Genomic DNA, 26,108 nt, shown 5'->3' on the forward strand with positions numbered 1-26,108 from the left:
TGTGGACAGGACAAGGGGCAATGGCTGCAAGTTGGAACATAGAAAGTTCTGCACCAACATGCGGAAAAACTTTTTCACATTGAGGGTGAGGGAGCCCTGGGACAGGCTGCCCAGGGAGGTGGTGGAGTCTCCTTCACTGGAGATATTCAAGACCCGTCTGGACGCCTATCTGAGTGATATGTCCTAGCGAGCTGCTTTGGCAGGGGGGTTGGACCTGATGATCTCTCGAGGTCCCTTCCAAACCCTTCAATTCTGTGATTGTATGATACTATGTTCAGGGTATGGGAACGGCCTCCTACGGGAAGCAGTGCTCGCAGCGCGGCTGAATGTGGCCCAAGAGGACATTTTACCCAATGTTCTGATTTATACAGATGCCACCACTGATTGCAATAATTAATCAGGGTCTTTCCGTCTTCTGTTCCTCCTGACCCTACAATATCTTTCCAATGGGGCAAAATACACCCCAGGGGGCTCTTTTTCAATATCCCTCCCCCCTGTTTTTGCCCACCTTGGGCGAGTTCTAAAGGAGTGTTTTCCCTGCAATGAATGTACCTAAACTGAATGTAAATTCAAATAAGTTCAAATAAAATGCCTGTATAAACCTGTATAAACCTGTATAAATGGGCAAAGACTTATTCTTGCACCTGATTGAGAGATTCAAAATTCTCTGAAGTCCTCCTCCCATATATTACTGATTTTTTACACTCTTCAGATTTCCACAAATCAGTTGCTTCAGCTGACCTGGGCTAAAAATATTCTCCCACTCAGACCAGTTGTCAACAATCAGTCAGGTATTTATTACACCCAGTCACACATATACATAAGAATTCTGAGAAGAGGCTGGGTTATTCAAAGCAGTGCTGAGAAATCAGCAGCAGCAGCCTCCTCGCTCTGGCGCAGGCACGCTGCTATGTGGTGGTGGTCTTTTAGGGTCTTCTGGAGAAAGGCTCATAGTCTTCCTTCCAGTCTGTTCTTCACCTGTGGTGCAGATTGCTGAGTTATAGACACAGGATCAGGTTAAACTGTTCCTTCTTGAATAATTGCACCATTCGTTTGCTTGTCGTGTTTGATCTCATTTGGGTTTTGTGTTATAAAGATGCCTTTACCCTGGCAGCCACTGTGAGGCTGCAGATGAACGTTCCAGTTTTCCTCTTGTGTCTGTAGGATTGGAAATCTCTATAGCTGTGGGAGGAAGCGGAGACTGTTCAGAGCTGCAAAAACCCCCATCCCCTGAGCTCGCCCGTAATAGAGGACAAATGAGGAAACGTGAGAGACTTTCATTTACAATGAGCTAGAGGACACCAACACAAACAGCTCATAGACACACCTGAAATACCTTCTGAGAGAAGGTGGAAAAGGTACAGAGGGTGCAAAGAACAGGAAAGAAGCAAGCTGCATGCCATGAAAGCCACCAGACTTGCCTTTCCTACTGGGTTCCTGGTGCTGCTGGGGTCGATGTACCTCACGGTGGCAAAGCGGGCCAGACCCTCCTTGTAGATAAAAATCCTCAGTGGGTCACAAGAGGTGACCAGCACATAAAAGCGAAGGTCAAATTTGAAGCCATCAATGAGGAAAGGCTGTGAGAAAAAAAGGCAGGAGGGACGTGAGAAAAGCAAAGGCTGCGAGGCGGCTGCTGGCTGCCCTGCACGAGGCTGGCTGCTCTGTCTCACTGCTTGTGCCGCTCCCCGGCCCCTCAGCCGCGAGGAGAAAGGCAAGCTTTCGCCAGGCCTTTGCTGAGCTGCGGCCACCTCTGTGCCCCTGGCAGGTCCAGGAAGGTGCGGGGAGAGGACACAAGGAGGATGTGGGATGCTGGAGGAGGTGTGAGGTTGCACACCCCCAGCTCTAGTTTGAGATTGTCCCCATTACCTTAGAGATGTACTGCTGACAGATCATACGCTTGTCGTGTTTGATCTCCTTTGGGTTTCGCGTTATGAAGGTGCCTTTTCCCTGGCAGCCATAGGGAGGCTTGCAGATGAACGTTGCGGTTTTCTTCTTGTCTCTGTAGACCTGGAAATCTCCGTAGCTGTGGAAGGAAGCGGAGGCTGTTCAGAGCTGCAAAAAAAACCGATCCCCTGAGCTCACACGTAACAGAGGGCAAGTTTTCCTGGCCCCAGGAAACAGCCCCAAGATCAGTCAGAGGACTGAAAAGAGATGCTCTTGCAGATGTTGTAGCCATGGAGCAGATGATGGGAGCCCTGATTCTAGGTTTTCAGGCAACGGCCAGAGTAAAATCTGCCTAGGAATGGGCATCTTGGCCCCTTACCATGACACCGGGTGCTCCTGGGCCACATTCAGCCGCGCTGCGAGCACTGCTCGCCCGTACGTGAGGAGAGAAGCCAGGCCGTGCGCCCCAAAGCTTTGGGACCTTGGTGGGAGTTTCCATCCCACTGTGCCCAGAATTCTGCTCAGCGGAGTGACCCGCGCTCTCCCACCACCCTCTGGCCTCAGCGTGCTCTGCTGCAGCGCTGGCAGAGACACAGGGGCCATCACCATCGGTGGGGTGTATCCGCCTCGTGCCCCTGTCCCGTGCCCTTCCCGGGCAAGCAATGGGCACTGCCCCAGCCCCCGGGAGACCAGAGCCTGCCACGCCGCCCCGCCACTGCCGCCTCTCCTGCTCGCTCCCAGCTGCAGAGACACCTTCCAGCCAAAAGCCAATTCACACTCTTCCCTTGCCCACTGCCCTTTGGCATTCCGGGTGGGTGCCCCTCCCCAGCTTTAGCCCCTCTGCACTCTGCCTGCAAGGCACACAGTCTGAAGCCAGAGACGTGTGCCGACACACCGCTCAGTCACAGGGAGGGATCCCAAGTGTGAGAGACCCCCCCAGCCCACCACAGAGAGGTTCCCGCTGCCTCATTTCCTATCCCTGCTCTCAGCTGCTTTAATGCCCATCACTCACTCAGCTGGCAGGCACCAAGTGTGGGGGAATATCTTGTACTCCTCGGGGAAGAGCTTGAGCATGCGGTTCAGGTTGCACGCTAACAAGTCCTTCCGGCAGATCTCCATCATGCCTGGGAAGTGGTTGATTTTCTGAAAGAGGTGCAGAGGGAAAAGACAGTCAGCAAAGGGACAGCAGGGATCCTCCCGCAGAGCCGAGGAAAGCCGGCGCACATGGAAACCAGTGGGCAGAATGGGAAGCTGGGCTCTGAAGCAGTGACCTTTACCGCCTGCTGAGGGATTGTTCCTCAGCAGTGTCACTGATGGCACCGTACCAGTGACGCAGCAGAAGCAAAGGCTCGTGAGCGTGCATCCTCTGGAACCCAAGCAGACAAGGGTCATGGGTGATCCTTTGGATGTTTCTGTTTCCTGATGCAACACGTTGTTCCACTACGTTCCCCCGGGTATCCCGCCTCCCTCACCCCCCGCCCCTTCCTGAGCATCTCCTGCAGCTCTTGACAGGGGGGTACTTACCTGAAACCGTTTCATTTTCACGATGTGCTCCAGAGAGACTGAGGTGTCTGCCCAAGACACCGTCCACTCCTCGGTTTCTCCCGCTTCTCTAAGCCCGCAGCACTGTGCTGCCCGCCGCACTGGACCAGGGAGCAGGTGACAAAGGGGCCAGGCAGAGGGGCCCTGGGACTGCTAAACCACCAATGTAACCAGGGACATGGGGACACAAAACGCTCCAGCCTGTCCTTCCACCCACAGATGCGAAGTACCGGCAGAGCCCTTCGGGAGGTGACAGAAAAGCTTTACGCAGCGAAACGCAGCCCAGACCTTGGCTGCAGGTATTCCAGGAGCTCTCAGCCCCCTGAGTCCACATGCCTCAGGGTCCCAGAGCACCATGTGCAGGCCAGATCTGCCCCATCATACCTCCGGCACGGGAACCAGTCTGGCATCTGAACTGCCCCTCACTAAACCCCTCTCACCCACTTCAGCAGCTGGATGGCAAAGACAGGCAGACGGGGGGCGGGGGGCTTGCACCGCCATTGCGGTGTCGCTCCTTCCTTTGCACAGGGCTCCACGGGGCTTGTGAGCAATAAAGGCACGAAGCGACAGCGAGCGTGCCGCGGGCATTGGGCACCAGCGCTCATCCCTGGCTGAAAAGGACACACTGCGACACCTCGGGCTTACCACTCTCATACTTGCAGCTGGTCAGGTTGATGGAGGGAACACTGGAATGGAAAGAGACAAGAGAGCAGTCGGTGCTCCTGCAAACTAGTGGGCAGAATGGGAAGCTGTAAAGCGGTAGCCTTGACCGCCTTCTGAGGGACCAGATCATGTTCCAGCAGGACAATTATGTGTCCAGTTACAGACATGGCCTCCCAGGTAGCCACGATCTCTGCAAAGCCAGGGAAAGAGGCGTCAGACACACAGCTCCTCGGCAAGCTTCTTGCCCAGGGTGGCAAATGCCAGCGACTAAACCAGTCCAGAAAATCACCACAGTCACAGTCATTGAGGAAACCACCAAAGCACCGCCCCAGCATGCCAGTGCTCCTGAGGGGAGGGAGACTGAGGCTTCCCCATCCTGCCCCTCGCCTCATGGACCTTTCCTGGGCATCATGGCTGGCTCTGCCCAGCACTGGGTTGGCCGGCAGAGGCAGGAACAGCTCTCTTAAATGCCACTGATGTGTCTCCTGGTGCAGGCAGCTGCTGAGGCTGGTAGGGCTACGAAGATGATTAAGGGCCTGCAGCATCTCCCCTATGAGGAGCAGCTGAATAAGCTGGGGGTGTTCAGTCTTGAGAAGAGAAGACTAAGGGCGGGATCCAATTAATGTCTGTAAGTGTCTAGAGCATGTAATGCAGGGGGAATTAGCCAGCCCCTTTCAGTGGTCTGTGGAGACAGAACAAGGGGCAATGGCTGCAAGTTGGAGCAGAGGAAGTTCTGCAGCAACATGCAGAAGAACTTTTTCACAGTGAGGGTGACAGAGCCCTGGGACAGGCTGCCCAGGGAGGTGGTGGAGTCTCCTTCTCTGGAGATATTCAAGACCCGTCTGGACGCCTATCTCTGCAATATGTGCTAGGGAGCTGATTTGTCTGGGGGGTTGGACCTGATGATCTCTTGAGGTCCCTTCCAACCCCTTCAATTCTGTGATTCTGTGATACGGAAATAAATGCCAAAGCCTGCAGCTGTTGGTCAGGAGTCTGTTGTCACACCACAAACCTATACCCTGTTTGGGCTGCCTCAGGCCCTTGCAGGAGGATGGGGCGATGGGATTGGGGGTGGTCTCCCTTCATCTCAGGGCTGGATGGTGCTGGGCCAGTCCTACAACATGTGGCTGGTGCATTGGATGGGCATTGAGGCCGGGCAGCTTTTCAAGGTGTAAGTGACAACGGCAGCTGCAGTTGGCTCCGGCTCCCAGAAGAGTTGGGATCAGTTGTCCGTCTGTCCAGCAGTGAGGTGCAGCTGGTGGTGTGGGACCAGGCTCCTGAAGCTGCAGCCAGGTGCCTGTGGAGACAGGAGGCTGCCGAGGCCCTGCCATGGCTGCGGTGCTGGGTGCTGCAGGGTGCCGTTCAGCGCTGGCTGTGCTGTTGGACGCAGGCACTTGGCTGCACGTAGAGTTGTGTCACCTGTTTGGAGGGCCACAGGTCCTTCTTGCCTGTCAAACCACCCCAGAGGGATGCAGGCTGTCACCCAGGGCCCTTCTGCAGGCCTCTCCCAAGGGCTGCTCTCTGCCCTCGTCGCCCAGTAAGGCCCAGCCTTGGACCTGCTCCCATGGCCGCATGGCTGGTGCTTGCCCAGCTCTCTGGTCTGCCCAGGTCTCTCCTTGAGGTCTAAATGCCTCATTTGGGGGGTCCAAGGCCTCATGGAGACATTCCAAGCTGCACTTTTAAGGTGACAGGACTCCCCTCCTTAGGATCCCAGACCATCCCTTTCAAGGGCCCAAGCCTGCTTTTGAAGGCACCCCACCACCTCCACGTGAGAGTACAGAGCCTCCTTCTCTGGCTCCTACGTGTCGCTTTTAGGAACCATTGCCCAATTTAGAAGATTCAACACATCGCCCGGGGGCGCCAAACCCTGTTTCAGGGTGGAAAGCCACATTTTCATTCCTAGAGCTCCACTGTCAGCACCCAAAGTCCTGTTCTGAAGGCCAAACCCCTGCTTTTGAGGGTCCAGACTCTCCAGGCCACAGCCGGCTGCACTGTGGGATGGATGTCATGTTGCCATCTGCAAACCCCTGCGCTACGGGAGCTTACTGGGCAGCAGAACTTGTGCCAGAATGGCAGCAGCTGCGTGGGGCAGTGCTTTTCTGAGTGCTGGAATGCACACTGCCAATGCTCAGACCCCACAGCCCTCAGGACTAGGGGTGTGGAGCAGCCCTCGGGATTTGAGATGCTCTTACAGGTCAAGGAGGCCTTGGGTTCAGGGCACTCCCTGCTCTTGGAGAGGGTGTCCAGGGAACGGTCAGGGACACCCTCCAGTCCCGCTTAGGCTACAGCAGCTTGCCTGGCACTTGACTTAAAACAGGTGGCCCTTCTGAAGCAGATCAGCTCTGTTCAGCCCACAGCTCCTTGCTGCGCAGCCTCCCCCAGACCAGCCAGCTCTCAGCTCTCCACTGCTTCCAGTCTTGTTTTAGCCCAGCAGGAGATTCCCCCCTCACCTGGAGCAGCCACGGCTTCAACGTTCTGTCCAGTAAAATGTTGAAGCCCAGGATCTCAAAGCAGGCACTGCCAGTCACGTGCTGAGGAAAGCAGCTGTGGTACTGGTGCTTCACAATGGGGTGAGCTGAGATCAGTGTCTTGATAACAAGATCTTCAATATCTTCCCAGAGCTTGGCCGTTCTGAGGTTGTTTCCTCTCATCCAGGCAAACAGGGTGGACAGTTTCCTGTGTGCAGGACAGAAGACACTAAGAGCTGCCCTGTGATACCACGATAGCCCTGAGAAAGGCCCTGGCAAACAGGGCTCCCAAAGGCAGCCTTCCTGCAGGTCATGCCCCAGGCACTGCAGCATCCGCACAAGACTGTACCTCTTGCTGCCCTTCACGTCATTCCAAAGTTTTCACTGCGTCTGTTGATGGCATAATTGGTCAAATGCACGAAGGTCTCATCCTGAGAGAGGATACGTGAGAGGCTTTCATTTACAATGAGCCGTGATTGAGGGACGGGACACAGCTTCATGCAAGCAAATGTCAACTTATTGTTTGCAATTGGAGGCATATATACTCTTTGCAAGCTATGCGTGCTTGAGCTTGATTGGTGCTTCCTAAAACATTCTGTATTTGACATCTGTTCATTGGTTAAACACAAACATCAAGGCTTACATGACTATTGTTATGTAAACATACATAATAAATAATAAAAAGATAAACATCTACTTCGCACAGCTTGTTAGTCCTTCTTTTCAAGGCTGGCTGCTTCCTTCTCTCACAATTTATCACCGCGTGACTCTCAGGTCAGCACTTTGCTAATGCTTTTCAATTCCTTATCAGCAAGTTGTTCAGCCCCCCCAAGCTTTATGTCAAGCAAGTTCTAACACCTCTCCTTGTAACAGCTGCAAAGTGCTGGAGCTTCAGCCTGACTCTTTTAAGCCCTGTCCTACATTCCAGGTGCTGCTGGGGTCGATGTACCTCATGGTGGCAAAGCGAGCCAGACCCTTCTTGTAGATAAAAATCCTCAGTGGGTCACAAGAGGTGACCAGCACATAAAAACGAAGGTCAAATTTGAAGCCATCAATGAGGAAAGGCTGTGAGAAAAAAAGGCAGGAGAGACGTGAGAAAAGCAAAGGCTGCGAGGTGGCTGCTGGCTGCCCTGCACGAGGCTGGCTGCTCTGTCTCACTGCTTGTGCCGCTCCCCGGCACCTCAGCCGCGAGGAGAAAGGCAAGCTTTCGCCAGGCCTTTGCTGAGCTGCGGCCACCTCTGTGCCCCTGGCAGGTCCAGGAAGGTGCAGGGAAAGGACACAAGGAGGATGTGGGATGCTGGAGGAGCTGCGAGGTTGCACACCCCCAGCTCTAGTTTGAGACTGTCCCCGTTACCATAGAGATGTGCTGCTGACAGATCATACGCTTGTCGTGTTTGATCTCCTTTGGGTTACGTGTTATGAAGATGCCTTTTCCCTGGCAGCCACCGTGAGGCTACAGATGAACATTCTGGTTTTCCTCTTATGTCTGTAGTACTGGAAATCTCCATAGCTGTGGGAGGAAGCGGGGACTGTTAAGACCTTCCACCCAAAAGCCGATTCACACAGCACACCGTGCTGCCATGGATCTGATTTTCCTTGTTCCTTGGATGCCCCAGTCTCTGTTGGCTGAATGGCCCTGTCTGCCACCCAGAAGCTTCTGTGCCCTTCAGAGGCTCTCTGGGGAGGGACCAGAGCTCTGCCTTGGGCACTGCCCAGACTGCCCTCTGCTGGGGAGAGAGAAGGGGAAGGTGAAGAGTTTGTTGGGAGGTGGACTGGGCTGGAAAGTGCCCAGGGAAAAAAAAAACAAGCCCGTCCATGTGTCATGGTTTTAATGTCATGGTTTTAACCTCAGCTGGCAACTAAGCACCAGGCAGCAGCTCACTAACTGTCCCCTGGTGTGATGGGGGGAGGATTCAAAGGGTAAAAAAGAGAAAGAAACTCATGGGATGAGCGAAAAACAGTTTCATAAGGAAAAAGCAATTTTTAAAAGGGAAGAGGAAAAAAGCACAAACAACCCCCAGCAAAGAGGGAGGAAAATGAATCCCATGAAAAACAAGCAATGTGCCACAGCACAGGCCCAGAAGTCAATGGAAAAGGGCGTCTGCCTCTCCAGAGGACGCACTCTAGCAGACTCCTTCCCTTCCAGCGCTCACCAGCTTAGGTGCATCTGTTGAGCAGCAGAGCTGCTCCCAAGAAGACCTCAGAAGCCAGGGGTCTTTGTGCCAGCCCTGTGAGGAGTGGGTTCTCCCCAGGGGCAGCGTACCTGGCACACTCCTCCCTTGCTGTGGATGCGGCCGTTTCCCGGAAGAGGGAGATGCTCTGCTTGAAGAACGGCTCGTACTTCTCTGTCCCACACGCCGGGTAAATGCGCCGGAAACCGCCCAGGTGCGAGTTCTCGTACTGCTCTGCCTGGGCCAGCCAGGCAGCCTGGTTGCTCTTCAGCTCCTGACGTCTGCAAACCGGGAGAAAGCAGAGGCAGGGAGGTGGGACAGGAGGCTGCAGGTGCTGCCTGGGTGAGGGACAAGGGCCTGGCAAGCTTCTTTCCCCATCTGATAGCTCCTTTCACATGCATGCAGGGAGGCAACACGATCTGCACTCCACCTACCCCCAGAGAGGGCTGGGGAAGCACTTCCAGTTCTCTCCCCTGCTGCCCAGGCTCTCACCCTGCCCCTCAGCCTTTTCCCCCAGCTAACCCAATGATAACAGAATTCCTTTAGAAGCCCCTGCTCGAGGTGTTCCTGCCACCCCGCACACTGTCAGGAGCTTTCCTCTCCAGACAGTGGGGAGCTTGGAGCAGCTGAGGCTGCAGGGGCAGGCCGAGTACGGGGTTAACATGCTCAGCAGCTCCAGCCTGGAGTTCTCTTGGGTGTCATAATTGAAACAGGAGCTGCAGGGGTTCCTGCCCACCCACCACCCGCTCTCCCCCACAGCAGGAAAAGCCCGGGCAGTGGGCTCGATGGGGCTGGACCTTGATGCACAGGACCCAGAGCACCCAGCGCCACAAGTCTCCTCATGCCCAGAGACAAGCCCTGGCGCTCCCTTGCAGGATGCCAATGGCTTGGGAGATTTCTCCTCCAAGGCCTTAGAGTGCCACAGCCTCCGTGAGCTTACGTTTGAAGCCTTGGGGAGATCTTTTCTCACTGGGACCTGTGGCACGATGGGGAAGAGCGGTACCTGGATGCACGGAGAGTCTGATGGTTGTGCAGGAGCTGTTCCTTTACGTGCTGCTTGTCTTCCTGCAGCACCTTCCTTCTGTCACAGGCAGGCACGTTTATCAGGCTGATGGTATCGCGGAGAAGTGCATCCTTCACCTCCCGCTCCAGGCGAAGCTGGGAGAGTGGTTCACATGCCAAAACAAGGCGCACAGGCCCGAAGGAAGCTGCCCCAGGGCAGGGGGACACAGGGACAGCTCTAGGGACAAAGGTTTCTCATGGATCCCGGCCCCATCAGTTGCCTGGAAAATACCTGTGGCAGCAGCCGCAAACATCACCACACTGTCCCACACCATGGCAATGACCAATGGCCCCTACTGAAGCAGCTCAACCTTGATATCATTTGCATGGAGGAGCAACAGCATCCCTGCTAGCCCATCCCAAGGCAAGCTCCTTGCCCAGGGTAACAGCAGCCACGAAACTTGTGCCTCCCCACGGGGCGTCTGCCACCTCCTGCCTGTGGAGTTGACCATGGCTCACCCAGCCTGACCCAGCCCCACGGCTCTCCCAGCCCGACGCCACCACGAGCTCAGCCCCACTGTCACCCAGAGGGGCAGTGGGTTCTGCTGCCAGGACTGGCTGCTGCCCTCACCTGCCACATCCCTAATTCCCGGGATCGGCATGGAGCAGCCCTGAGCCCCTGAGGTCGCAGGGCCACCAGCAGAAGGATAGAGAGGCAGGTGGGGGCTGTGGCCCTTCCTGCCTGAATAATGCTTCTGCTGCTGCTGCTTCTTCTGTTGCTGCTGCTGCTGCTGCTGCACAGCACTACATACCATGGCAGGGTGACATCACCACCCTGTCCCGCACCTTCCCAATGACTAATGGCCCCTCCTGAAGTAGCTCAACCTTGACATCATCTGCATGGAGAAGGAAAAGAATCCCTGCTACTGAAGGCCAAATTTGGGTGCAAGATTGCGGCTCTCAGGTGTCCCCAACGTCTGGAGGCAATGCCTTGCTTCTCTCAGCCCTTTCCAAGGAGTGGGAAATGGCTGCTGAGCAATGAAGGTGAGTCTGGCTGCTGCCTTCTCCTCCCAGGGATAATCTCTGTGGGGCACTCGAGCCCCCCCAGCCAGAACTAGTCCTGGCCAGCTGGAAGATGGGTCTGTGCACCACAAACATCTCCTCTGTGCCGCAGGGGGAAGCTTTGCAAAAGACACTTCTCTGGTTTGTCTTTCTTCAGCACCCTCACACCTCCCTTGGCTAGAGGAGATCCTGGGGTTTTTAATACAGGGATCGTCCCCTGGGCTGACTCCCAGGAATTCTCCTTGGCATGACCCCAGGGTAACCCTGATCCCTCTGCTTGGTCTCCCCACTCTGACCACAGGGAAGGGTAGAAAATGGGGGGGGCAAGCCCTTTCTCAGAATGGACCTGGACGTTGTTTCTCTGCTGCTTGGCTAAGAAGCTGCTCTGGGCACACAGGGTTCTCCCAGGGTGCTGCCATGGTTGTCAGAGAGTGATCGCTCCTCGGGCCCAGCTCTCAGGAGCACTGAACGCCACAGGGCGAGGGTCCCCGGGATACCAGCCCACCCTGTCCAGCTCCAGCTACCCCAAGATTACAGGGCAATTACGTGTCCAGTTACAGACACGGCCTCCCAGGCAGCCACGATCTCTGCAAAGCCAAGAAAAGAGGCGTCAGAGGGTACCAGGGTTCCCAATCTGGTGGGAGCAGGTCCACCCCTGGTGCTCTGCAGCTGCCAGGCAGCGTTTCAGGATGATGACGATGGCTGCTGCAGATGCTCCGGCTCTCAGAGGAGCTGGGATCGGTTGTCCGTCTGTCCCGCTGCGAGGTGCAGCTGGCGGTGTGGGACCAGGCTCCTGAAGCTGCAGCCAGGTGCCTGTGGAGACAGGAGGCTGCCGAGGCCCTGCCATGGCTGCAGTGCTGGGTCCTGCAGGGTGCCATTCAGCACCGGTTGCACTGTGGGACACAAGCACTTGGCTGCACGTGGAGTTGTGTCCCTTGTTTGGAGGGCCACAGGTCCTTCTTGCCTGTCAAACCACCCCAGAGGGATGCAGGCACCCACCCAGGGCCCTTCTGCAGGCCTCTCCCAAGGGCTGCTCTCTACGCTTGTCGCCCAGTAAGGCCCAGCCTTGGACCTGCTCCCATGGCCGCACGGCTGGTGATTGCCCAGCTCTCTGGTCTGCCCAGGTCTCTCTTTGAGGTCTAAAAGACTCATTTTGGGCGTCCAAGACCTCATGGAAAAGTTCCAAGCTGCACTTTTAAGGTGACAGGACTCCCCTCCTTAGGAGCCCAGACCATCCCTTTGAAGGCCTCGAGCCTGCTTTTGAAGGCCCCACCACCACCTCCACGTGAGAGTACAGAGCCTCCTTCTCTGGCTCCTACGTGTCGCTTTTAGGAATCATTGCCCAGTTTTGAAGATTCAGCACAGAGTTGTGGGTGCCCAAAGCCTGGTTTTAGGGTGCAGACTCCTCATTCAGGGAAAAAGGCCTCATTTGTTTCATGCTCAAAGCCTTGTTTTCAGACTCCAAAGAGCCTGGTTTAGGCTGCAAAGCATCTCTTCAGGGCTCCAAACCTGGTTTCGGGGTGGAAAGCCACATTTTCCATTCCTAGAGCTCCACTGTCGGCATTTAAAGTCCTGTTCTGAAGGCCAAACCCCTGCTTTTGAGGGTCCAGACTCTCCTGTGTGGGGCCCAATGCCCTCTTTTCCAGCTCTAAGCCTCCTTGTAGATCCCCAGGCCCTCTAATATGGACCAAAGCTTCATTTGGGCAAGGAGGGGCAAGAGGCTGCTGAGGGGACTGGAAGACAAATGTTGTGAGGGGTGTCTGAGTGTTAGAAATGCCAATGGTCCTAAAGAAAGGACTTGAGGTACACACGTTAGTGAAACAGTAATTTATTATACATTCTTGCAAGAGCTGGTACCTAACAAAGTAGGCACACCTTTGGTCAGAGTTTGTAGCACTTTTATACCATATCCTTATTCAAAAATCATTCGGTTAACTCATACAATTGTACATATTCATAACCTGTCCCGCTTCCTATTAAAATGAGTTCCAAGAAGTGATTTCCATCAACTCCTCCCCACTGCGCCTGCGCACTGCTGTTTGGTGGTGGTCGTTGAGGGTCATGGGGATGAAGTCGGATGGCTCCTCTTTGTCACCGCAAGTAACCTTCTGTCTTGCGCAGACTCAGTTACCCCTTGACTCTGATCCAAATTACAAGTGGGGTTCCTGCCCACCCACCACCCGCTCTCCCCCGCAGCAGGAAAAGCCCGGGCAGTGGGCTCGATGGGGATGGACCTTGATGCACAGGACCCAGAGCACCCAGCGCCACAAGTCTCCTCGTGCCCAGAGACAAGCCCTGGCGCTTCCTTGCAGGATGCCAATGGCTTGGGAGATTTCTCCTCCAAGGCCTTAGAGTGCCACAGCATCCGTGAGCTTACGTTTGAAGCCTTGGGGAGATCTTTTCTCACTGGGACCTGTGGCACGATGGGGAAGAGCGGTACCTGCATGCACGGAGAGTCTGATGGCTGTGCAGGCGCCGTTCCTTTACGCGCTGCCTGTCTTCCTGCAGCACCTTCCTTCTGTCACAGGCAGGCACGTTTATCAGGCTGATGGTATCGCGGAGAAGTGCATCCTTCACCTCCCGCTCCAGGCGAAGCTGGGAGAGTGCTTCACCTGCCAAAACAAGGAGCTAATTCACACTCCAGCACCCAGCAAGCGCTGCCAGCAGCCAGCCCCAGCCCCAACCTCATCCCTGGACCCAAAACCAGCCCCAGCCCTACCAGACACTTTCCGATGAAGTCGGTCGGCCACTCAGACCCCACAGCCCGCAGGACTGGGGGTGTGGAGCAGCTCTCGGGATTTGAGATGCTCTTACAGGTCAAGAAGGCCTTAGGTTCAGGGCACTCCCTGCTCTTGGAGAGGGTGTCCAGGGAATGGACAGGCACACCCTCCAGTCCCGCTTAGGCTACAGCAGCTCGCCTGGTACTTGACTTAACCCAGGAGGCCCTTCTGAAGCAGATCAGCTCTGTTCAGCCCACAGCTCCTTGCTGCGCAGCCTCCCCCGAGACCAGCCAGCTGTCGGCTCTCCACTGCTTCCGGTCTTGTTTCAGCCCAGCAGGAGATTCCCCCCTCACCTCCAGCAGCCACGGGTTCAACTTTCTGTCCAGTAAAATGTCGAAGCCCAGGATCTCAAAGCAGGCACTGCCAGTCACGTGCTGGGGAAAGCAACTGTGGTACTGGTGCTTCACAATGGGCTGAGCTGAGATCAGTGTCTTGATAACAAGATCTTCAATATCTTCCCAGAGCTTGGCCTTATTGAAGCTGTTTTCTCTCATCCAAACAAACAGGGTGGACAGTTTCCTATGTGCAGGACAGAAGACACTAAGAGCTGCCCTGTGAGACCACGATCGCCCTGAGAAAGGCCCTGGCAAACAGGGCTCCCAAAGGCAGCCTTCCTGCAGGTCGTGCCCCAGGCACTGCAGCATCCCCACAAGACCGTACCTCTTGCTGCCCTTCAGGTCATCCCAGACAAAGTTTTCACTGCGTCTGTTGATGGCATAATTGGTCAAATGCATGCAGGTGTCATCCTGAGAGAGGATACGTGAGAGGCTTTCATTTACTATAAGCCATATGGCACCAACACAAACTGCTCACAGACTGTTCTGGGAAGAGGTACAGAGGGTGCAAAGAACAGGAAAGAAGCAAGCTGCATGCCATGAAAGCCACCAGACTTGCCTTTCCTACTGGGTTCCTGGTGCTGCTGGGGTCGATGTACCTCACGGTGGCAAAGCGGGCCAGACCCTCCGTGTAGATAAAAATCCTCAGTGGGTCACAAGAGGTGACCAGCACATAAAAACGAAGGTCAAATTTGAAGCCATCAATGAGGAAAGGCTGTGAGAAAAAAAGGCAGGAGGGACGTGAGAAAAGCAAAGGCTGCGAGGCGGCTGCTGGCTGCCCTGCACGAGGCTGGCTGCTCTGTCTCACTGCTTGTGCCGCTCCCCGGCCCCTCAGCAGCGAGGAGAAAGGCAAGCTTTCGCCAGGCCTTTGCTGAGCTGCGGCCACCTCTGTGCCCCTGGCAGGTCCAGGAAGGTGCAGGGAGAGGACACAAGGAGGATGTGGGATGCTGGAGGAGCTGCGAGGTTGCACACCCCCACTTCTAGTTTGAGACTGTCCCCGTTACCTTAGAGATGTGCTGCTGACAGATCATACGCTTGTCGTGTTTGATCTCCTTTGGGTTTCGCGTTATGAAGATGCCTTTTCCCTGGCAGCCACTGGGAGGCTTGCAGATGAACATTCCGGTTTTCCTCTTGCCTCTGTAGGCCTGAAAATCTCCATAGCTGTGGGAGGAAGTGGGGGCTGTTCAGAGCTGCAAAATACCCCCATCCCCTGAGCTCACCCATAACAGAGGGCAAGTTTTCCTGGCTCCAGGAAAGAGCCCCAAGAACAGTCAGAGGCCTGCAAAGAGATGCTCTTGCAGCAATGATGCTTTTGGTCAGGAATAGGGAAAATCCTGCTGAGCGGGAGGAGGGTGTGGCCATGGAGCAGGTGATGGGAGCCCCGATTCTAGGTTTTCAGGCAACGGCCAGAGTAAAATCTGCCTAGGAATGGGCATCTTGGCCCCTTGCCACGACACCGGGTGCTCCTGGGCCACATTCAGCCGCGCTGCGAGCACTGCTCGCCCGTACGTGAGGAGAGAAGCCAGGCCGTGCGCCCCAAAGCTTTGGGACCTTGGTGGGAGTTTCCATCCCACTGTGCCCAGAATTCTGCTCAGCGGAGTGACCCGCGCTCTCCCACCACCCTCTGGCCTCAGCGTGCTCTGCTGCAGCGCTGGCAGAGACACAGGGGCCATCGCCATCGGTGGGGTGTATCCGCCTCGTGCCCCTGTCCCGTGCCCTTCCCGGGCAAGCAATGGGCACTGCCCCAGCCCCCGGGAGACGAGAGCCTGCCACGCCGCCCCGCCACTGCCGCCTCTCCTGCTCGCTCCCAGCTGCAGAGACACCTTCCAGCCAAAAGCCGATTCACAATCCTCCCTCGCCCACTGCCCTTTGGCATTCCGGGTGGGTGCCCCTCCCCAGCTTTAGCCCCTCTGCACTCTGCCTGCAAGGCACACAGTCTGAAGCCAGAGACGTGTGCCGACACACCGCTCAGACACAGGGAGGGATCCCAAGTGTGAGAGACCCCCCCAGCCCACCACAGAGAGGTTCCCGCTGCCTCATTTCCTATCCCTGCTCTCAGCTGCTTTAATGCCCATCACTCACTCAGCTGGCAGGCACCAAGTGCGGGGGAATATCTTGTACTCCTCGGGGAAGAGCTTGAGCATGCGGTTCAGGCCCCTGTCCCGTGCCCTTCCCGGGTGTCGTGGTTTCACCCGGCTGAGGGCAGCTGCCTGCTCCTTAAAGGAAAAGAGCAGGTTAAAGGGAAGGGGAGGGGGGGGGGGGGTTGAGAAGTAAGGGAAGCGAAAAGGAAGAGAAAGGGGAAAATAACCCCAAGATCAAGAAATTAAGAGGCCCGTGGGTTGGGATAAGGATAGTTTACTAAGATAACAGAAAGATACAATGTAACAATACTAACAGGACTTCAAAGCAAAATATATGAAGCTGTTGATACACAATGCAGTTTCTCACCAAACCACAGAACTCAGGCCGTGCCACCCAGAGCCGACCCAGAACCCAACCGTCCCCCAAGAACCGCGCATCCCGGAGCCGCCCCAGGCCTTCCTCCCATCAGCCCCCAATATCCTGGGCAGGACGTAACTGGCGTGGAATACTCTCTTTGGTCAGCTCGGTCACCTGTCCTGGCTTCGCCCCTCCTTTCTCATGAAGAGCTGAGAAAGTCCTTGACTGTCTGACAGCAACTAGAAACATCAGGGTGTTATCAGCACTACGCCCATTTTACTCTCAAACACAGCATTCATTTGCTGTTACAAATGAAATTAACTCCATCCTGACCAAAACCAGGACATTATCCACCCCTTATTCCATACCATTTACGTCATGACCAAATCCAACCATTTTTTGTTTCAGACATATATATATATGTGTGCACACATGTATACACACACATGTGCATACAGGTATTATTCCCTTAGTCTATGGACCATTCTTCTGAGTTTGTTGAGTGAATGAACATTTAGTCCATGATGATCTTCAGGCTTCATTCGTCGTAACAGTCTCTCATGGTGTCAGTATGCGTCACTGGATCGTTGCATGCTGCATCTCAGGCTCTCGACCAATACATCTGACATGGTCCATGTTCATAGTCTGTGAATCAAAGATGTTCATTTTCAAAGGGAAGGAGGAAAGAGTTCTTGGAACACCAGGTCTTGGTCCCGTCATCGTGGCACTCTTCCTTCATTGACTTGTATGACTCCGGCTGTAACTCCATTGGTACAACATACAACAACATACAGCAATAATAGCAATAATGAATGTACAGAGCAATTATTATAATACAATTTCTACCTTATTAATTATATTGGCTATTCTCACCTAAAATCAAATCCCTCTGGGGTACACATCGAACTTCCCCATTCTTCTGCATTACCCACCAAGTACAACCAGGTCCTTGAGCAAAAGCAATCCCAGACATGGGTCTACCTTTGCCCGAAGCAGGGATGACCCAAACTGTCTTCCCTAATATACTCTTCATATGCACCACTGGGACTCTGTCCCCTTCTATAGTACGTGGAGATCTTGACCGAGCAGGACCAGCTCGATTGGTGGATCCTCTAGAGTTAACTAACCATGTGGCTTTGGCTAAATGTGTATCCCAGTGGTTGAATGTTCCACCACCCATCGCTTCCAGGGTAGTCTTTAAGAGTCCATTTTATCGTTCAATTTTCCCAGAGGCTGGTGCAAGATGAAGGGCACGGCCTCGGGCAGCTCCCGCAGCAAGAGCAAGCGCCCGTGTCAGCAGTGGTGGCCGCAGCCCCCGCCGAGGGGACCATGTCCAATGGGGTCTACGTGCACCCCAGCGCGGCCAACGGGGACGTGAAGCCCGTGGTCTCCACCACCCCGCTGGTGGATTTCCTCATGCAGCTGGAGGATTACACACACACTATCCCCGACGCCGTCACCGGTTACTACCTGAACCGGGCCGGATTCGAGGCCTCCGACCCCCGCATCATCCGCCTGATCTCGCTGGCGGCGCAGAAGTTCGTCTCCGACATCGCCAACGACGCGCTGCAGCACTGCAAGCAATGGGCACTGCCCCAGCCCCCGGGAGACGAGAGCCTGCCACGCCGCCCCGCCACTGCCGCCTCTCCTGCTCGCTCCCAGCTGCAGAGACACCTTCCAGCCAAAAGCCGATTCACACTCCTCCCTCGCCCACTGCCCTTTGGCATTCCGGGTGGGTGCCCCTCCCCAGCTTTAGCCCCTCTGCACTCTGCCTGCAAGGCACACAGTCTGAAGCCAGAGACATGTGCCGATACACCGCTCAGACACAGGGAGGGATCCCAAGTGTGAGAGACCCCCCCAGCCCACCACAGAGAGGTTCCCGCTGCCTCATTTCCTATCCCTGCTCTCAGCTGCTTTAATGCCCATCACTCACTCAGCTGGCAGGCACCAAGAGTCTTGTACTCCTCGGGGAAGAGCTTGAGCATGCGGTTCAGGTTGCGTGCTAACAAGTCCTTCCGGCAGATCTCCATCATGCCTGGGAAGTGGTTGATTTTCTGAAAGAGGTGCAGAGGGAAAAGACAGTCAGCAAAGGGACAGCAGGGATCCTCCCGCAGAGCCGAGGAAAGCCGGCGCACATGGAAACCAGTGGGCAGAATGGGAAGCTGGGCTCTGAAGCAGTGACCTTTACCGCCTGCTAAGGGATTGTTCTCCAGCAGCTTCAGCTGAACTTCAGCAGCAGGACTGATCTGCTCCTTCCCTCTAAGCCCTGATGCCTGCCCTCCCCAGCAGATCACAGGGAAGAACATGGAAGTGGAAGCACCGTTCATTAGAAACTAAGGGCTCCTGCAGATCTCAGATAGGAGCACAGAAAGCCCCAGCTCCCTTGCATCCCTCCTTGCTAACAAACTTCCCCCCCCCACCATGCTTAACAGCAACAGTATGTTCATACCCTCAAAATGTGGGAGTGGGTTCAAATGTGTCCCCACTCCTGGAGCAGCATTTCTCTATTCAGACTGTATCCTGTGCAGGACCAGTGAAAAACGAGGCAACAGTGGGTACAGCAAAACTGCATCAAAGTTAAAGGACTGTCAGTTAGCAGATGCAAAGTACCTGCTTCAACTCCCAAAGTCAAACCCACAATGCAATGAAACTGCTTTTCACACTGCAGAAGCTGCATCTGAATCAAGTTCCCAGAGCTGCAGTGACACATGTGCTGTGCTAACAGCATCCTTTAACGGCGCTACGAATCCCTGAGGCAGAAGGTCACAGCACAAACATCCCACTCTCAAGGGACTTTTCTTCCCCAACACAAACACAAAAATAAAATAACATCAGCCAGCAACCAAAACACTACAAGCAAGAACAGATAAAGACTAAAAATCAATGGGGAACCTATAATATTTGGTTATCCAGCATGCAACAAGATATTCAGGTGATGTTTCTGTAATGTCTTTTCTCCTTTACAGCCTACTGAGAGATGAGGCTTGGAGGTACATTATTAAATGCTGAAGGTAAAACTGAATGAATGGGAAATTGTGTGGAAAGTGCTAAGAAATGTTGCTTTTGCAAAATGAAAAATGTTACAAAATTAACAGGCACATAATTGAAACCTCTGTGCCTGTCAGTCAGTCCTTACTCAGACTTAAGGAAGGACCTGATGGATTTAAACTAGAAAAGGCGGGGGGAATTTCAGGCCGAACCAGTCGCATGATCCCCACCTCAGAATGGCCTGACCAGCACCCTGACCCACATGTTCTGTTCACCGCTGGTCCCAGGCGCAGACCTGTGCATTTCACCATTAATATAGGAACTCAAATAAGTGTTATCAGCCAAAAGGTTAGGACTGACTGCTACCCAGGCAAAAATAAATATAATAGGAGTAACTGGAGCCCCTGAAAACAGACTAATTAGTACTGTGTGTGTTTGCTCTCCAGGGGAAAACCCAGTATCTAAGATAAAGGTTGTCAGTGGTCCATACGGAAATAATATACTAAGATTTGATGTCCCAGCAAAGTCTGGAAACTACCTAATGGAACAGTGTGGAGCTTTGGATCCCTGCTGTGTGAGGGTCCATTGCTTGGGGAAGCTGTTGAGTCACCTCCTTCCAGAATAATCAATATCCTTTACCATCTGCTGCTAAGAAGGGGATCACAGAAGGGATCAAAGACAACAGTGACACGGTGCCATTCAGCCGCTGGTGCTGGCTCTGCTGAACCAGTCGGCCAAATGCAAGCTGAATAGGACGATTCCTCTTCGAGAGGAGGACAAAACAAACATCAATCTGTGTTCACTTGGGAGGGAGCACAATATACCTTCAACTTCCCCAAGGATGCAAACGCTCCTCTGCCATTGCCCGTAGTGCACTGGTAAGAACATTGAAGAAAAATGATATCCTAAAAGGTGAATGACACCAGATTTCTACCCAATTCACTGTCGAGCATATGTATGTTCCTGCAGTTCTCTTCTCTTTTAATCACAGGACTGCTCCAGTAAGAAAAAGTAAAGGGACAGCTGAGAAGACACAGGGTGCAGACCTCATGGGTATAAGTCTGAAATATGAACCGTACCTGGAGGAAATTGAAGAAATACTGAAACCTGAAGCACAGACTGGCAGTTTTGGTTTTCTGGTCTTAGTTTTGTCTGTCTGTTCATTTCAATAGGAGTGATTGTTTGTAACTCAAGTTTTAATAAGAAGTGCTACATCATGGCAGTAGTTGTAAAAAGTCCAGTATATGGAATATACAGCCTCGAGCTTTTGCACAACATGTCGATGGTTCTGCAATTATAAATCACACTGAACCAGACAGTCTGATCTATAAAATGATATGAGGTTTTGCTCGTATGCTTAACTTTCCTCATGTGATTACCTGTTTGCCTTTACCACATTCCCCTGCTCAAGGGATCCCTGTAACAGCTCTCCCTGTGGACATGGGTAAAAATTTAGACTGGCTTTGGAACCAGAATTCTTTGGGGAGACTTTGAATGGAGGTGGCCATTTAATAATACATTAAATTGAACCTCCATTTGGAGCCTGAATTGTTCTTATGTGCCCTTTTTTGGGACAATAAGACTTTGGGATGCAGAGGCAAACAACCCTGATCCAGACACCCATGGGCAGATAGATGAAATGGGAATAAGCCATACTGGGGAAAGCGCTTGGTCCTGAGGTATGTGGAACCAGTAAGTTCATGTCCATGGTTCAATGTAATGCAAGGGCCACCTGGCATTCACTTCCCTGATAGTACTATAAGGAATTTTAGTGGCCAGAGGGTGTTGTAGAATCCCTTGTGTTAGGGGTCTTAGAAAGAGATTAACAGAAACTGCAATAACTAAGAAGATGCCCCTTGGGAACACTGCCCTATAATATGCTTCTTCTAGAGGAACAAGAAACAGATAATAGAGAATCTCAGGAAAAAGAATGTGAAGCAATGCTGGCCAGGTTAGAAGCTTCATATGAAACAGGAATTTGAAAATAGGCAAAAGACAACAGTGAATATAAAGAAAAGAAGGGGGAATTGTGGAAAGTGGTAAGAAATGTTGCTTTTGCAAACTGAAATATGTTATTGTATTCTTTACTGACTGAGAGGACTCAGGCTGCCTCATCAGAAATCCTGTGTAGGGAATTTAGGATAGCACATACAATAAGGGGGAATACTGTTCTCAAATAAGGGTTCAATTTGAGTACATAGCTCTGCTAAAAGATACAGATGATCCTGGACAATGAGATAAGGGGTTAAATCCTGACTGAGGACATGGGGCTGGAACTTAAGGAAATCCGGCCCAACTGAACAGGCTTTGACCATGTTGATTGACAATGGGGCACAAATTACCACATCAAGGAAAAACAGGCAAAACAATGTGGGGCAATGGTAGGGGAGCCAGCACACAGAGCTATTCAGCTTGTCACCAGCAGTAACACCATGTCCCAGTCTGCCTTGGCACTGCCACTCAGACATCACCATTACTGAGAAGCACTGGCTGGGAGAAGCACCCTAAAATCTGCAAGTGCTCCTCAGACATCGATGCAGTTCCTCCAGTGTTGCTAATGTCAAGCTACACTGAGCTCCTTTTCTTTCCCTCTGCTATTATGGAAGGCTTGATTGCCTTGATTGTCCCTCAGTCACTCTAGAAATCCTTCCATTTCCTGGGAAGACACTGTAGGCACTGGCTGCGGGGGGACCTCATTGCAGCCTTCCAGTACCTGAAGGGAGCTTATAAGCAGGAGGGGATTCAACTTTTTAAAAGAGCAGATAATGGCAGGACAAGGGGGAATGGGCTAAAGCTAAAGGAGGGAAGGTTTAGATTAGATATTAGGGGGAAGTTTTTTACAGAAAGAGTGGTGAGGTGCTGGAACAGGCTGCCCAGATAAGTAGTAGATTCCCTGTCCCTGGAGGTGTTCAAGGCCAGGTTGGATGGGGCCCTGGGCAGCCGTGTGTAGATCCAGGCCTGGAGGTTGGTGTCCCTGTCTGTGGGACATCCCCACTAAAGCAGCCAGCCCTCTGAGGTCAGGTACTTTGGCTCTCGGCTCTATTAATCGGGTGGCAAAAGTCCACCTCCTCCACACACCACAGCACTGGCACTTTCCAACCCCACACAACCAAGCTGGGCAGAAAAACCTTTACAGGAGCCAAAACTGGCTGTAGCAACAGCGTACCAGGTAACCTTTTCATACACTCCAAGTACTTCAGACACCCCTCTGAAGTCCTGGCACCAGCTAGGGCCAGAGGTGGGGGCAGGTTGACTAAAATCATAGAAAGGGAGGCATTAAGCTAGAGTTCCTCTAGTGCAGTTTTTCAAGCCCCTTTTTTACCCCACAAGTGCTGCAGCAGATACAGACACAGGTGGCAGTTCTCTATTTTGGTAGCTACAAGCTGTCTGTCTTTGAGAAATGCCCTGAACCTGCACTCACACTACCTACAGGCACCTTCCAGCATCAGGCAAACGCTTACCCTTCTTAGAGGGGGCTCTGGGCCATCTGGTACAGCGAGGGGACGAAGTCGTCTCCCTCGGTGCATGACATTTCCCGCCGCCTTGACGCCCTTGTGTCCCTTTTTGCAGGGGCAGATGTGGCACTGGTACTATAGGATTCCTCGTGGTGGGGAGGTGACAGGAAGAGACATCAGCCACAGCTCCCACTCAGATCCTATGATTCCTCCATTCTTCCTGCAGAAACAATACTTGGCAAGAAGGGAAATGTGAAGACTGGAAAGGAAATACATTCTAAACACATCTGGTGTTTGTTCTTCCCCGATTGAATAAAGTACCTAAGATCACTGATTGGAGCTGTTTGGATATCAGACAAGTGAACTGAGGCATCGTTCATTTTATAGCAAAGTTCATTAATGCCTGCTGTAGTTTTGGCTAGCTGGGTTGAGGTGGAGAAGGGGGGCTGTAGGAGGGGGCTGCAGCAAGAAGCAGCCAGAAGCTCTCTGCAGGCCCCACAGAGCAAACACCATGGTCACAGCACCTCTGGGAATCACAGTCACGCCCCACCTGGAGTGTTGTGTCCAGTTCTGGGCTCCCAGGTATAAAAAAGACAGGGATCTCCTTGAGAGAGCCCAAAGAAGGGCTACAAAGATGATTAAGGGCCTGGAGCATCTCCCTTATGAGAAGAGGCTGAATAAGCTGGGGGTGTTCAGTCTTGAGAAGAGTAAGGGGGGATCTAATTAATCTCTATAAGTATCTTAAGCATGGGATGCAGGGGGAATTAGCCAGACTCTTTTCAGTGGTCTGTGGGGACAAGACAAGGGGCAATGGCTGCAAGTTGGAGCACAGGGAGTTCCGCACCAACATGCGGAAGGACTTTTCCCCAGTGAGGGTGAGGGAGCCCTGGGACAGGCTGCCCAGGGAGGTGGTGGAGTCTCCTTCTCTGGAGTGATTCAAGACCCGTCTGGACGCCTCTCTGTGCAATGTGAGCTGGGGAGCTGCTTTGCCAGGGCGGTTGGACCTGATGAGCTCTTGAGGTCCCTTCCAACCCCTACAATTCTGTGATTCTGTGAAAAAACCCACAAGAAGCTGCTTCGTGCCCCCAGAGAAGAAGTGAGAAGATATAAGAAACTGTGCACGGACCAAGGGCAGGGAAGGGGGGGAGAAGGCACCCCAGGTGCCAGGGAGAAAGATGACCCTGCAGCCCCTGGAGAAACCCATGGTGGAGCGGGTGTCCCCCCACAGCCCATGGACAAGGCCTAGACCCCACCTGCAGCCCCTGGAGAGGCCCCACACTGGAGCAGGGGAATCACAGAATCACAGAATCTTAGGGGTTGGAAGGGACCTCAAGAGATCATCGGGTCCAACCCCCCTGCCAAAGCAGGCTCCCTATCTCATATTACACAGATAGGCATCCAGACGAGACTTGAATATCTCCAGAGAAGGAGAATCAACCACCTCCCTGGGCAGCCTATTCCACTGCTCCGTCACCCTCACTGTGAAAAAGTTCTTCCGCATGTTGGTGCGGAACTTCCTATGCTCCAGTAGCATGTCTGTCCAGAAGACAGACAGGAGCTGCTGTGACCCAGGTTGGAGCAAACCCCTGGCAGCACTTGCAGCCCATGGGGAGAGACAGAGACACAGAGATGAGCGAGGGAGAGAGAGAACCACGCTGGAGCAGGTTTGCTGACGGGGGGGCTTGTGACCCTGTGGAGGACCAGGCTGGAGTAGTCTGGGCCTGATAAACAGTCTGTGATTGATGACTGCACCCCATAGCAGTGACCCACGCTGGGGCAGGAGGGGAAGAGCTGAAACCCCATGGGAAAGGAGTCAGGTTGGAGAAGTTGGAGAACTCCAAACAGAAATAGAGAAAAGAGATGGAGGAAGGGACAGGGAAATGGGGACAAAAATCCCAACCCCCAAAAAAAACCCACCCCAAGGAAAGAAAAGGAGAAAGGGTGGTGTAGGGAGAGGAGGAAAAAAGAAATAACCCAAGAAAAAGAAAAGAATAAAGAGCCAGAAGGGGCTGGATGAAGGGACGGGGCGGGGTGGGGGGGGGGCGTGGGCAGGACAGAAACAAAAATCAGAAGCAAGAGAAACAGAAAGATCAAGAGGAAGAGGTGGGCAGGTGGAGGGTGTCAAGAAAAAAAAGGCAAAAGGAACGATCAGGAGAGAAGGCGGGTGTGGGGGGTCGATTGCTTATGGGTGGGTCAAACGGCTTTGTGGGGGCCCCTGAGCAGCTCTGGGTGGCCAGGGCTCTTTGGTTGCACAGCCAGGAGAAGCTCTGTGTCGGGGAGCCTTGGGAGCCCCTCAAGCAGTCAGCCCAAGGACCTGGAGAGTCCCCAGAGTTCCCCAACAGCTCCGGCCATCTGCTCAAGGGGGTCCCAAAAAGCCACAGGGATTAGTGGCTTCCTAGAAGTGACTCTTCCAGTAAATGACGCAGGAGGAAGGGGCGGGCTGGGGGGAAGTGCAGAAACCCCAGTAAATACAGAGCAGGAAGAAGGGGCAGGTGGGGGGGCAGCAGGGAAAAACCTAAAACCCAAACACAGCCAAGGAGCAGAGGCCAGCGCAGGCGGGGGAGGGAGGAAGGGGAAAGGAAAGAACAGGAGGAAAAGGCCAGTAAGAGAGAAGGGAAGAAAGAAAAGAGGAAAGGAGCAAGTGGAGGGGAGAGGTTTGGAGATAGGAGTAAGCCGTATTGCAGGGATGCAATAGAAACCTAAGGAAAGGAATGTAAAGTAGAACAGAATTGAGTACAAGCAGGATGTCAGAGTTAGTTAATTACTATTAGGAAGGAATAGGATTAATGATAGGGTATTTATGGCTCTGTAATCACTGGTGTTTAGTGAAATTCTTTACCACCCACTGCTCAATACCCACCAGAAGAAAGTTTGGGAAAGTCTGTTGGTCTGGTAAAGAAATTGAAGGAGTTGGGTGTTTCCCTGGTCAGGAATCTGTGCTACTCCCTAACAAGAGAGACATTATGCTGGGGAACAGCTGCAATGATGTCAGGTATCCCAACATCATTGTACAGTCCCAAGAATAAAGGGTTAGAGAACAGAACCAGTCTCAAGTTTCAAAAGCCATAATCATCATGAGAAATTATACAGGTGCCTTGAAATTAGGAAACTTTAGTGTAAACTACAGAGCCCGAAATTGGATTTTGTGTTTTGATCCATGCAAAGGAAAAGCCTCTTGTCAAATCACTATCATAGCATGTGGATGTCCACTCACTGTAATGCAGGGATTAAGAGGAAAATGTTCTGTTAAATCACTTGAAAATCACAGTAGACTTTGAAATTGGAAAATAATTTGCAAGGAAATTGAAAAGGGGGGAAT

General features: G+C 53.2%; 1 protein-coding gene and 2 pseudogenes across 3 annotated transcripts in view; 1 reads left to right on the top strand and 2 right to left on the bottom strand.

Annotated features, from left to right (window-relative positions):
- The window catches only part of LOC311199707 (tubulin polyglutamylase TTLL13-like), a 146,942-nt pseudogene extending 140,202 nt beyond the window's left edge, over nucleotides 1-6,740 (bottom strand). Inside the window, exons 1-4 of the transcript in view lie at nucleotides 6,540-6,740; nucleotides 4,313-4,356; nucleotides 4,072-4,112; nucleotides 3,409-3,527 (exon numbers count right to left, since the gene is read on the bottom strand). The product of the transcript in view is annotated as a tubulin polyglutamylase TTLL13-like (transcript). The remainder of the gene's footprint in view (nucleotides 1-3,408; nucleotides 3,528-4,071; nucleotides 4,113-4,312; nucleotides 4,357-6,539) is intronic.
- The window catches only part of LOC311199737 (tubulin polyglutamylase TTLL13-like), a 336,991-nt pseudogene that overhangs the window by 207,853 nt on the left and 103,030 nt on the right, over nucleotides 1-26,108 (top strand). The window lies entirely within an intron of this gene.
- LOC311199709 (tubulin polyglutamylase TTLL13-like) lies at nucleotides 6,920-16,051 on the bottom strand (the record flags this gene model as incomplete). Its single annotated transcript, XM_084273846.1, has 11 exons — nucleotides 6,920-6,988; nucleotides 8,004-8,067; nucleotides 8,899-9,009; nucleotides 9,732-9,886; nucleotides 13,280-13,404; nucleotides 13,517-13,601; nucleotides 13,866-14,091; nucleotides 14,233-14,318; nucleotides 14,476-14,622; nucleotides 14,912-15,068; nucleotides 15,990-16,051. The coding sequence occupies 11 exons, from the start codon at nucleotides 16,049-16,051 to the stop codon at nucleotides 6,920-6,922; spliced, it is 1,287 nt and encodes a 428-aa protein (XP_084129972.1).

The sequence above is a fragment of the Gallinula chloropus genome (genome assembly GCF_964237585.1).
Source record: "Gallinula chloropus genome assembly, chromosome: 21".
Classification (NCBI taxonomy): domain Eukaryota; kingdom Metazoa; phylum Chordata; class Aves; order Gruiformes; family Rallidae; genus Gallinula; species Gallinula chloropus.